The 13,378-nt window shown below is 42.5% G+C and overlaps 1 protein-coding gene across 1 annotated transcript in view; it reads left to right on the top strand.

The window, feature by feature from the left end:
• Positions 1–1,875: 1,875 nt before the first annotated feature.
• LOC148759250 (phosphatidylinositol 5-phosphate 4-kinase type-2 alpha-like) overlaps positions 1,876–13,378 on the top strand; it is a 76,758-nt gene continuing 65,255 nt past the window's right edge. Inside the window, exon 1 of the mRNA XM_088793928.1 lies at positions 1,876–1,965. Within this exon, the coding sequence (XP_088650054.1) occupies positions 1,876–1,965 (90 nt within the window). The remainder of the gene's footprint in view (positions 1,966–13,378) is intronic.

The raw sequence follows: 13,378 nt of genomic DNA, 5'->3' as shown, positions 1-13,378 counted from the left end.
CCAAGCACTTCCCACCTAGAGAGTAATAACCTGTGCCATTTATTTTATATTTTTCTAGATGAATGAAGTGAGCCATATTCAAATCCCTGTGATGTTGATGCCAGATGACTTCAAGCCTACTCAAAGAAAAGGTGTATAATCACCTTTTTAACAAGTAAGTACAAATACAACCTTTTCTAGAACTGATATGGCTGCCAAGAGTATGATTTTTGTGAATTTCTATAATCACATTCTTTTTCAATGGGTGGGAGTAAAGTTTTGCTGATGAAGTTAATCCTGTGATAAACATAACCGTCTGTCATTTTCAGAAAAGCGACAGCAGGCCCTCTTGGGTAATATCCTTTTGCCATATGGCATATTGTTCTCTATGAATATCTTATATGTTAAAAGTGATATTCTCATTACAATTTAAATGTTTCAAGCTGTAAAGTGCTAGGATTTTTTAAGCAGCTATGGACCTCATCTATCTTACACAAAACTCTCCTAATGATTATTTTACGAACAGAAGTGACAACTTCATAGAACAATAAAGAATTAAGGTGCATTTTCATAAAACATAACTGGATGCCATGTTGGGCATTGAGAATTTTCGACTTCATTTGAATGTCATTGTACACGTCGTTAGGGAGCACTATATGTGTTAGGAAGTCCACTGAGAGACAGAGATACAGGGATGTATAAGAAATGGCCCCGCTCTCATAGGGTTCACAGTCAGGCGGGTGGTTGAAAACTGACACATGTACAAATTACTATAATTTGGTGTGCAAACTACCACAATGAGGTGTGTGTGTGTGTGTGTGTGTGTGTGTGTGTGTGTGAGAGAGAGAGAGAGAGAGAGAGAGAGAGACAGAGAGAGAGAGAGAGAGAGAGAGACAGAGAGAGAGCACAAAAGAGGAAGCAATTCTGAAGGAGTAGAATGAGCCTCAAAGAAATCCCTCCTACATGACGACCAATTGTGAAATTTCTTAACGGGGTCATTGTTTTAACATGAAGCTCGTGTGTTAATTCTTCTCAAACTACTGTTTAGAGGTTGACCCTTTGAAAGGATCTGTTCTATGTGAATTTGGAATGTGATATTTATATAAAACAAAATAGGTTGTTCAGGGAGTGAGAATCTTGTTCTGTAAACTTATATCAGCAACTAATGGAGACTCCTGTGGAGGCGCTGTTTGTAGCTCGCTCTGCTGCCTTTCCCTAACTCCCCACAGTTTTGCTTTTCCTTCACCATTTCCCTCAGCAGTGCGCCTTCCCTTTGCACCTCCTCTTCCTTGGGAAAGCAGCTGTAGAAGGTGGTCAGGATAAAAAAGGTCATATAGGTCGATTGCTCCTAGGTGGTGAGAGGACACAAATGTGATCAGTCTGTCCCTTCTGTCCCCTGATCTTACCGTGGGTTGTACAGTGGACATTCACAATAGGGGTTTGAATTATGTGGGCCCATTTATAGGTTGAGTTTTAAAATAAATGCGTACAGTACCGTAATGTGTTTTCTCTTCCTTATGACTTTAATAACATTTTCTTTTTTCTAGCTTACTTAATTGTAAGAATATAGTATATAATACATATAACATACACAATATGTGTTAATTGACTGTTATCAGTAAGGCTTCTGGTCAAGCATAGGCTATTAGTAGTTAAGTTTTGTGGGGAGTCAAAGGTTATATGTGGATATTCAACTGCACGTGTGGGGGGTCAGCACCCATGTGTTGCTCAGGGTCAGCTGCAGTTGGTTGTCACAAGTCCCTCTGTGCCCTCTATGGGTAGGGAACTCTAAGCACTTCTTTGGCTATTGGTAGAACTAGATGGTGGGAGATTCAAGTGTGGTGATCCCTTTGTATATGTGAGCTTTATTCCACAATATGCTGTTTCAGAGAAAACATGCCGAGCCATTTCAAGTTTAAGGAGTACTGCCCGATGGTTTTCCGAAACCTGCGGGAGAGATTTGGAATCGATGATCAGGATTTCCAGGTGAGTTGCTTTTGTAATGTTTGCTTCAAATGGGCTTCATTGTGCCTTTTGCTCTGTGAAATACGATTTATTAATACATTTTTGTCATTACAAGTACGTATATGATAGTAATTTTGATTTTATAGATTAATTTTCAATGTTCTTTCTGAAATAACACGTTCTTTCATTTGGGGACCTGTCTACAATATGATTTCATTAGTCGGTAGGAAAAGAAGGTAAGGGGGATCAAATATATGGTGATGGAAGGAGAACTGACTCTGGGTGATGAACACACAATGGGATTTATAGATGATGTAATACAGAATTGTACACCTGAAATCTATGTAATTTTACTAACAATTGTCACCCCAATAAATTTAATAAAATAAAATTTAAAAAAAAAAAGAAAAGAAGTTATTCTTTGGGAAAAGAGCAGACATGTGAGACTTTTATATAACACTCTCACTTCCAGGTGAGGGTGTTCTGCCAGTCAGTGTTCTGCCCCTTTTTGATTGATGACATGAATGTGCCACCAGCCTGTGCAAATGTCTATGTGTGTGTTGAATTCGCATTTCCTATATTTATAGAGGCCACGTAGGAATCAGAAATGTTTTTGTTTTTGCTGATTTGCCGCTTTTCAAATTGGCCAACCGAGATTCTCACTTGTAGTATCTTTGTCAGAGACCACACATATGCACTCCAACGCTGCATGGTACGGTGGCTGCAGCACTGCTGTCGTCATCAGCAGCCCACCTCTCCCAGGAACGGCTCTGTAAAGCACCACCATGGAAAAAGGTGCACTGCTGCTTTTCTCCCCATATGTGCCTGGTTCTCAATTTTTTATTTTAAAATTGACATCATGGTACTGTCATATCTGCTGATCCACACTCATTCTCCCAAGAAAGGACCTGACATCGGTTACCCGATTTTCACTTGGCCAGCCAGATTCAGAAAAGCCAAGGATTTTCTTTGTAAGCAGAAATCTGTGTTGAGATGCAAGGGCTACTTTCAGTCTTTTACGACAGTCTATTCATTTTATTGAGTTCTGACTTACAATAAATCCCTTCAGATCTAGCAAACCCTTGATCTCATTTGCCCTAAATGGGAAATCTTAATTGATCCTGCATTAGGTGCCATATTGTCTCCCTGGGTGACCTCATAAGTTAAGTATTAGCACAGCTTACCCTGTATTTTCCCTGAATGATTAGGGTCTCCAAGGCAAATTGAGCTTAGTTAATACACTTTCCTAAAGACTTGGGCCTCCCCACCCGCCCTGCCTCAATGTAGAAACCTTCCAAGAATTTCTCACATGCCACCTAGGACTGAGAAGCCTTCAAGCTGCCATGTTTTGAAAAAGCAATGCTGGCCAGGCTGCAAGTGACATTCCCTCCTCGGTTGCTGGGGCTCAGGTGTTCAGGGAGGTCCAGGTTCTGAGCAGAGTGCGCCCGGGGAGGGCTGAGGGGAAGTGTCACAAGGAGGATGTGGGTGCTCCGTTTGCTTTTAAAAAGTGCGGTGGAGCCAACAACACTCAGGTTTGACCTTCATGTGTCAGAGAGAAAGAACTCAGACTTCCAACTGAGGCTGAAAAGAATGTCACTTTTAAAGAATACATTTTTGGAATAGTAAAAAAGGTTTGTATAAATAAAGAGGAATAGTTCCTGATTATTTAAAAACTGTTACTACCTTTAAAGAGGCCATATGAAAATAAACAGAGTACTTTAAAAGGAGTGAACAGCTGGTAATTTTGACGTCCTAAGATCTCCTGTGGCTGACTCTGTCGTGCTAAACTGAAACATGTTCCTTTCTTGGTTCCCCTCTTTTTTTTTTTTTTTTTTTTAATAAAACTACTCTGGCATTTCACAGAAACTGACTTTAAAGAGCCTAAGGAACAGGATCTTGTTAGATTCCTCAATTCATTACCAAAATGAAGACCTTATATTTCCTCTTATAATCAGCCCTGTTAAATGAGTCCCAAAAAAGGGGCCCATTGCATCCCAAGTTCTGCACTGTAGCAGATAAAAGTCATTTTTTTAATTTCCTAAAATGACCAGTTTAGTTGCTGAAATACTAAGGCATGAGCCCATTTTCTTTCCCTTTTCCCTCCCTAAAACCAAAACCATGTAAGTTGATCTTGAAGGAAGCACAAATTGCTGAGAACAAACTTTGAAGGCAAATTAGGGAAGTAGAGGATGATTCACACTAACTAATGGGCAGGTCTGCTATGCTCTTAGCATGAGCAGCATAGAGGAGAGCCAGTGTGAATATAATTAATCTCTGGAACTCCCCTCCTTTGCTCTGGTACTTTTGGCATTTAAATTGCTGCTTTCTCCTTGGCAACTGTATTTCTATTTAGAAAAGAAAAAGGTGGATGTTCAAAGTAACTTAGTAAACCAGAGAGGTACTGGTTTCCCTCCCCAGGGCTACATCCAATGTCTGTACCTCTTAAACAACCATCAACAGAGGCAGGACCCCTGAGTTTACTTTACACCGAAAACAAGATAATAAATGTGGGGCTCAACACATTTTGTTGGCTACTTGGTTTGGAAAAAAGGAGGAAGCTGTGCCAAGGCTGGCTCTAGGTTTGTGCCTTGAGGGCCCCTGCACAGGCGGGTGAAGGCAGAAGTGCTGTGGTCCTTTGCAGGCTGCAGGGGAACTAGGCCAGGACTGGGGTTCTCCTCATCTCAGCTGCTTGGCACCTCCATTCACTACTACCCAGTTGTTTCATTCATCATGGCCAGAAAAAGTAATAAGTATATGGGGCCAGAGTCCCAGAGAGCAGTTTCCAGGCTCTCGGCCTCACGTTGAAAGGTGCTGGCTCGGGTAGTAAATGGCCATCAGCTGTAATCAGATGGCCATCCGCTGTGGCTGTGTGGCCATCAGCTGTTACCGGTTAACCATTAGCCTCTAATATAACTGCCATGGTTATGCTAGGGGTTTGGGTGGTTTGTCAGAGAAGCAGATGGCGGATTGTGCATCGTGTGACTCCTGCTTCCTGTGTCTCCAACCCAGTCGCCAGCGAGAATATAGTGGTAGGACTCCCCTATCTATGGCTCCGTGGGTGTTCCTTTTTGGCCTCACCATATCCTGCGTTCTTATGTGGGGAGCGGGACTAGAGACCCTGCATGACACCCTGCATGACAAGGTATCAGTTTACATATGTAGTACCAAATCCAATCTGATTTGAAAAGTGAGATCAGTGACTTGGGGTCTCATCATCTATTGGAGGCCTTGCATTGTTCACTAAAGGGGACCAGGCTGCTTTGCCTTGCTGTGTGTCATGCAAGGTGTTATGCAGGGTCTCAGCTCCCACTCTCTGCCTAAGGACCCAGGATATTGTGGGGACAGAGCCAGGAGTGCAGTTCCCAGGCTCTCGGCCTAACGCTAAAGGGTGCTGGCTCAGGTAGTAAATGGCCATCAACTGTGATTGGATGCGGCTAGTTGGCCATCAGCTGTAACCAGTGAGCCATTGGCCACTAATATAACTGCTGTGGCTACGCTAGCAAAAAATGGGGGCTAGCAAGAAGATGGTAGCTGGCAAGCGCGGATTGCAGTTAGGACGGCAGGTTGCGGATAGTGTGGCTCCTACTTCCTGTGTCTCCAACCCAGCCGCCAGCAAGACTATAGTGGTGTGACTCCCCCATCTATGGCTCCGTGGGTGTTCCTTTTTGGCCTAGGCACATCCTGCGTTCTTATGTGTGGAGCGGGAGCTGAGACCCCCGCATGACACCCTGCATGACAATATGGTGAGGCCAAAAAGGAACACCCATGGAGCCATAGATAGGGGAGTCATACCACTATATTCTCGCTGGCAGGCAGGCGAGACTCACGAAGTAGGATCCACAGGTTCTGCAATCCACCATACGCTTCTCTGCCAACCTACCTCACTTGCTAGCTGCAATCCGCCATCCACACTTGTTAGCTTGGCCCCAGCAGTTATATCAGTGGCTAATGGCTAACCAGTACCAGCTGATGGCCAACTAGTCACAGCTGATGGCCATCTACTACCCGAGCCAGCATTTTTCCACGTGAGGCCGAGAGCTTGGAAACTGCTCTCTGGGACTCTGTCCCCACAGAGGCATTTTCTTCTTTGTATTTATAACAGAGAACTCTAATTTTAAAATAATTAATTTTAAAAGCTAGTGTTTTAAACTTTTGATGCTCTTGTTCCAGGTTTAAAAATAAAATTTTTAAATGTTAACACCCTTAGAGAACACTAAACTTTGAGAAAAAAATCTGCCAGTAACTCTAGAATATAGTCACCATGTTTTCAAATGTAGATTTCCCCAATATAATTTAAACTGTCTGAGGGCAGGTATTGAATCTAGTTTGTTTTCCAGGCTGCAGGCTCAGAATAAGTGGGCCTGGGCAGGCACTTCAGAAATACTTGTGGAAGAAAGGGAGGAAGGGAGGAAGGGCTGAGGGGTGCATTCCAAGAGAAGTGAGCCTTCTGGGCCAAAACATGGAGGCTAAAATGCTCAGGAAAGTGTGAAGCAACTGGATGGTGGAGGGATTGTGGGAGATAAAAATGGGAAAGTGGAGAATGTGAAAACCAGGTGTGTGGGAGACCCTGCTCGCTGCGCCATTTTTCAGGCGGGGCGGCCTGCGGGGTCTCTGCTCCCGCTCCCCACACAAGAACGCAGGATACGGTGAGGCCAAAAAGGAACACCCATGGAGCCATAGGTAGGGGAGCCATACCACCACGGTCTCACTGGAGGCTGGGTTCACCAGACGCGCGACCTGCCATCCGCCTTTCCGCCAACCGACCAACCGACGACTCTCTTCCACTCTCTCGACTCTGTTCCTCTCCTCTCTTCTGCTCTCCTCGGCTCTCCTCAGCTCTCCTCGGCTCCTCGGCAGTCCTCGACAGTCCTCGGATCTCCTCCGTAGCCGCAGCAGTTATACCAGTGGCCAATCAGCTAACCGGCCACAGCCGTCGGCCAATCAGCCACAGCTGATGGCCATCCACCACCCGAGCCAGCACCTTTCCACGTGAGGCCAAGAGCCTGTAAACTACTTTCTGGGGCTCTGTCCCCACACCAGGCTAATGACATCAAGCAGATTCTTCGGAGCGTGAGCAACCCTGAGGGTTTTGCACAAGGGAGCGATGTGATGACACGTGGATTTTCTAAACTTAATCGAGACAGTTATGTATAGAATGCATAAAAGGGAGATAAAGAAATTAGGAGGCTATGAAATATCCCAATGAGTGAAGAAGAGGCATGAACCAGGACACTTGACACCGACAAGATCAAGCAGGGAGCATCTTCACAAGACAGGGAGAAGAGTAAAGTGACAGGAGTGGTGGCTGATGACCCATAGGAGCAAAGGACAGAAGCGACAGTTGTTGGAGTTGGAGACAATGAGAGAGCAGGGGTGCTGTTCACAGGAAGAGGGAATTTGGGGGATGGGAGAGGAAGATGAAATTGACTTTTTAGTTTATTGAATGTATAGGTGACCTGGAGGTGCTTGTGTAAAGCTGGTTGTCATGCAGTTGGGCGTCCCGGAGGGAGCTCAGGATTGGGGTCTAGAACAGAAGGCCAGATCTGACAGTGATTGGCACCGAGGTACGTGTCTCTCAACAATCCTACTTGTACTATAACCACCTCAGTTTGCTCATTGAACCAGATAAGCTCTTTTATCCCTTAGTAGTTGTTTGTTGGTTCTTGGGTTGGCTCAGCCTGCTCTTAGAAAGTTTCTCCTCATACTTGTTGGCCTCACAGGATAGCTACTGTGAGCCTCATGAACATCGATTGGAAGCCCTGCCTGGGCTGAAGCCCTGCCTGGGCTCCGCTCTGATTGGATAGACTCTTGATAGACCTTCCAGAAAACTCACAGCCCATCAGCATCATCCGATTTTTCTTGTGCTTTTTCTGCTCCTTCTTATGAGTTGAAACAATGACTGTCCCCTCTACAAACTGCTCCCTTCTCCACACGTGGGACTCAGGCTTCCTGTTTTACATGCATTTTCCTGCCCCTGCAACCCATTTTGGGTTGTGATTTGTGATTTTCAACCAAGAGCTACCACAGGGAGATCCTGTCCGGGTTAAATGCCATATTCGTTCATTATGAGGCTGGGCCATGTTTCTGGCATTGTCATCTCAGTCAAGTAGCAACTGAGATTTTTAAAGGAGATCTCACGGTGTTCTGTGAAGTTACTGCAAGTCTGCTTCTTTCACTGCTGGTCATTACCTTTCACTTTTGTGTTCTTTTCTGAGAAGTTGTTTCATTATTGATAAGTGTTAAATTGCTCTGTGTCTTGCCCCCTCCATAATGAAAGCCATTCAGCGCCTGGGATCACAGCTCAGACTTTCTTTGAAATCCCCCAAGAGCTTAACACAGGGCTTTGAACACAGTGGGCACTTAATAAATCCTTGATGATGATGTTTGAGTTCGCATGTTGGTTTTCACCTCCCTGATGAGGTCAGGGGACCATCTGTGCTCGCTCAGACATGTCCAATGCAAACCCAGAAAGCAGTCTTGTCTGGGCGATCACTCCCAGCTCCTGGGCCATGTGATTTCAGGCATGAAATCATAACCCTGAGTTGTCAGAGGGCAGCATTTGGCTTCCAGATTCCTAGTCTGAAACAGGTAGCCTGAGTTAGGAAGAAGAATATTTTCTTGGGAGTTGGGAGGCTAGTTTGAGTCCTGGATCTTCAGTGATTGACGCTGTTACCTGATCCAGTCACTTGGCTCTGGTAGGTCTTTGTTTTCTCATTGGGAAATGGGGGAGAAGGACGAGATGCTCTCCGAGGCCCATCAGCTGTGAAATCTCTGAATCTATTACCAAGTCACTATGAGTAGATGACTGTCACTTAGGTTCTCACACACAGTATTGACAGGTTCCCTTTGTAAGGTGGTGACTTTTACGCATTTGAGCATGGCAGCATTGCTTTTTAAGTGGCCTTTCTGTTGACTAAAATAAAAACTTTTCATTCACGATCTTTAGCAGAAATACAAACTCATATCAAAATGGGGGAAAAGGAATGTATATAAGACTATATGAGTAGTTCAAGAGAATTAAATGTTCAAAATGCTTGGGTATTTAAAAAATGTCCAGGGGACTATAATGGTTACTAAATCATGACATTTTTATGAGAGGTGTGTAAGATTGGTGGTAAGAATGAGCTAATTAAATTGACCTTTAAATATCCTCCACCCTTCTGGAGGCCTCACTAATCCAGGACCCCCCACTGCAAAAATAAACATCTTCAGTGCAGACTTTTAGAGGAGTGGGGAGGAAGGATAGCACCATTAATCCCTTTCTTTAGGGAAAGAACAATAAATTTCCAATTATAAATGTAAGAAGGCCATTGAAGAGTGAGCTTCATCTCTCATTATTTCCTTTATTTCCTGTTGAGGGCTACATGGCCCCCGAGTTCAAACACAGCTGTTGAGATGTGAGAGAGGGTATATTGTAAGACCGGTAATGGATTTGGCTATGGGAAATGGAAGTGCTGAAAAATAAGTTTACTTACCAAGTGACAAGACAGACAAAAATGGACTAAATTGTCAGGTTTTCACCTGCCCTTCATCTAATAGCTTTGCCCTACAACTTCAACTTTTTGTCAAACAGTTTGTTTTATCCCCAACTCCCCAGCATTCCTAGGAGCATCCTAAGAAGCGGCATTCGGGGACCATAACATGTCCACTGCACTGGATTGAATACAGAACCCCCAGAATGTCACCACACTCACCCAGAGACAGCCGAGGACCTATAGTTGGCACAGTGGGTCACTTCAGGGTGATGAGTGTGCTCAGGGGACTTGCAAGAAGAAGGGTTGGGCTAGTCACAAATACCTGTGTGCTGTATGATTGCATTTGTATGAAATGTCCAGAATAGGCAAATGTATGTAAGACAGAAAGTAGATTAGTGGTTTATTATTAGGCTGCTGGAGGAAGAATGGAAGTGATTGCTAATGGGTACATTTTTTCTTTCTTTTCTTTTCTTTTTTTGTTTTTTATTAAAGTATAGTTGACATACAATATTATTTTAGCTTTAGGTGTACAATGTACTGATTTGGCATTTATATACCTTGCCATGTATCACCACAGAAAGTCTAATAACCATCTATCATTGTGCAGAGTTACTATGAGGTGTGATCAAAAGATACAATGAATGTTTAAATAAAAGAAATTATTACCCTAACAGACACATTGCCATTAGTCCCCCTCAAAATACTCCCTTTCACTTCAAACACACTTATGCCATCATTCTTGCCACTTTCTGAAGCAGTTCTGGAAGTCCTCTTTCATGAGTGTCTTTACTTCATTTCCATTATGACAATGCTTCGTGTCACATATCGCTTCTGGTACAGCAAATTCTGTCAAATAAAAACATTATGGTGTATCCTCATCCACCTTATTCACTGAATCTGGCAGTGTGTGACTTCTGGCTCTTCCCCACAGTCAAAATGACCATGAAAGGAAAATGTTTTGAATCAATTCAGGACATCGAGGCAGCATGACAGCGCAACTAAAGACATTCACGAAAGAGGACTTCCAGAACTGCTTCAGAAAGTGGCAAGGACAATGGGATAAGTGTGTTTGAAGCGAGGGGGGGGTATTCTGAGGGGTATTGATGGCAATGTGTCTTTTACCTTAGTAATTTTTTTTATTTAAACATTCACTGTATTGTTTGATCACACCTCATAAAACTCATGCTGTGATGATCAGTGAGCTTCCTACATTGAAATCCACTGATTTGATCTAGTTTCCTAGCAGCCAAAGTGGAAAGTGAAACCTGAATAAGCTACCGTGTTTCCCTGAAAATAAGACTTAGCTGAACAATCAGTTCTAATACATCTTTTGGAACAAAAATTAATATAAGACCCAGTCTTATATTATTTTACTATAAGACCAAGTAATATAATATAATATAATATAATATAATATAATATAATATAATATAATATAATATAATATAATATAATAATGGGTCTTATATTAATTTTTGCTTCAAAAGACGCATAAAGTTGATTGGCTAGGTCTTATTTTTGGGGAAACACAGTAGTTACACAGCTACTGTGCGTGAAGATACAAATGAATCAGTTGTTAAGGGAAAATATAATTAGCTTGGTACTAAGATCAGAAAGGGTTATTTCTAGGCATTCCCCACAGAGAGAACACGTGACATGATAAACATCATCCTTGCAGCCAGCTGTGCAACACACAAGAATTTCATAAAACCTCAAAAGAAAATCATCAGTATAGGCTGCTGACCCCACACCAACATGTAATTCCCATTTAACCAACATCACTGTGCAGAGGGAGGATGCAATGTATACGGCTACCCAGGACTCTGCCAGGCTGGCTCCCACCAGGCAGGTGTTTGAATGTCCTCAAGCTGCCCTTTTCATGGGCCACGTGCAAACAAGGTGTTGCTGAATATTACATGGCAGTGAACTCGGCCTTGTGCATCCTCAGGTGTAGCTATTTCATGCGATCAGACACAGGCCTTGCCATCTGTAGGCCAGGAGAGGTCCTTCTAAACTTTGTTGTTTAGACAAACAAAGTGATGCTCAAGGGCACTTGAGATGGGTCTTAGACCTTTTCTTCCTACTTCAAGAAGGCCTAGACTACTTTTAGGATTTATGTCTAGTCTTGTAAATGTTCTGCCTCCTACTTCAGTGGCTACTGTCGGTTCTTCTATTTCTTCTTGTTTTTTGTTGCTTTTACCTTCTAATTTGCTGTACTTCTGAACTGTTCAGTCTGGAAAAGCACTTAGGTTTGTTCAAAGTGCGTATCAGTAGATGGGACAGGCTTCAAGAGAGAGGCTCTCTTGCAGAGCAAATTGGATGGACTTTCTGATAGCTCTGGTTACTCGATGGCTCTTGACTTCTCTTTTTTCTTCTCTTTTCTTTTATTGTTTTTTATTTTAATGAAATATATCCAGAGTTGCAGTTATATTCTGGATGGTTAAAATTACCATTATGTCAGCCTCTGGAGAAGTGAAACATGGCTAGATATTTGAATAAATTCTTCCTGGGATTAATTTTCTGATAAGTCAAACTTGCCAGCAATGCGGTGTGGTAGGTAGTTCAGAGCATGGACTATGGAGAACTGGCTGCTGCATTGAGACCCCAGCTTTACCCCTGACCAGCTGTGTGACCTTGGGGAAGTCACCTAACCTCTCTACACCTGCTTCTCTGTCTATAAATTTGGATAATAGTACCTCCTTTATTCATTGTTGTGCTAATTAGGTGAACTGATATTTTTAACTTGCTCAGAACAGTGCCTAGTATATCATGTGTTATATAAATGATTGAATTAAGATAATGAAATACAATTTTTCTACTCAATTTCCTATATCCCAGTATTGAACTCATCAACTCTTTCAGTCCCCTAGAGGGCCTGGTTTCTCATAGAATGTAACACTGAGGCAGAATTGTGAAGATTGGAACCACAGGGGTTTACATTTCTTCCCAAGTTCCAGCATCTTGCCTTAGTCTTTATCTGTTGCCAAATCCTACCGTAATTTCCACTCTGTGCTAAGAAAAGACAGCGTCCTCTCTCAGACCAATGGAAAATTTATATTAAGCAGAGCAAACATTTATAAGTCTCTTCCTTTATTTGATTTTCTTTTTTATAGTTAGGAGAATAACTTAATGTTTGAGCATAAATACCCTTTTCTTTAAATTTCTCTTAGGCTAAAACAAACTCAGGTCTCAACTGATTAGCTAAGCAATGTCAGAAGAGCATTCATGAAGAAAAAAAGTGGTCAAGAAACTACTTGAATATCTTATTTCTCTTTTTTTCACTTACCTGATCTTTCACTTATCTGACCTTTTTTTCACTTACTTGAATTCATTGGGAGGTTTGATATCACATAGCTTCAGCTTTATTTAAAATTAAAAGTAAATGTCAGTTAAAATTTAGAAATTTTACAGGAGGGAACAAGGTGCAGTGTAGATGATTAAGAAATTTCTTAGGAAAATATTAAGAGACTCTTAAGCTTTTGAAATATACAGGTTAAATTTATTTTTATTTGTTTTTTATGTCAAAGTGACTGAACTGATGAATTGAAAAATATCCTAAAAATCTTTCTTATCCTTTGCACGTAGGAAACAATTAGTAACTTGTGCCAAATCTAGAAGTTATGCCTAAAAGTCTGAATTCCTTGTTAAATAAGGTAGCTAGCACCTCAAATTTCAGTTAAGGATTTTAGGGTGAATGCTTGACTCTTTTGGACCTGTTGGGACTGAGTCCCAGAGAGCAGTTTCCAGGCTCTCAGCCTCACATGGAAAGGTGCTGGCTCGGTTGTGTAGCCCACGCATGCGCAGGACACATCCCTATGTAAGCACTTATGCAACTAGTTTGCTGTCAGCTGTAACCAGCTGGCCATCAGCCACTACTGTTGTGTATGCTGTATAGCTGCCGTGGCTGCGATAGCAAGCGAGGATGTGGCGGATGTGGAGGATCCTACTTCCTGTGTCTG

Source organism: Rhinolophus sinicus, chromosome 1 (genome assembly GCF_057876585.1).
Source record: "Rhinolophus sinicus isolate RSI-liver-muscle chromosome 1, RSI-T2T, whole genome shotgun sequence".
In the NCBI taxonomy this organism is placed as follows: domain Eukaryota; kingdom Metazoa; phylum Chordata; class Mammalia; order Chiroptera; family Rhinolophidae; genus Rhinolophus; species Rhinolophus sinicus.
The sequence above is the reverse complement of the archived record's forward strand: the minus strand, read 5'-3'. Positions and strand labels throughout refer to the sequence as shown.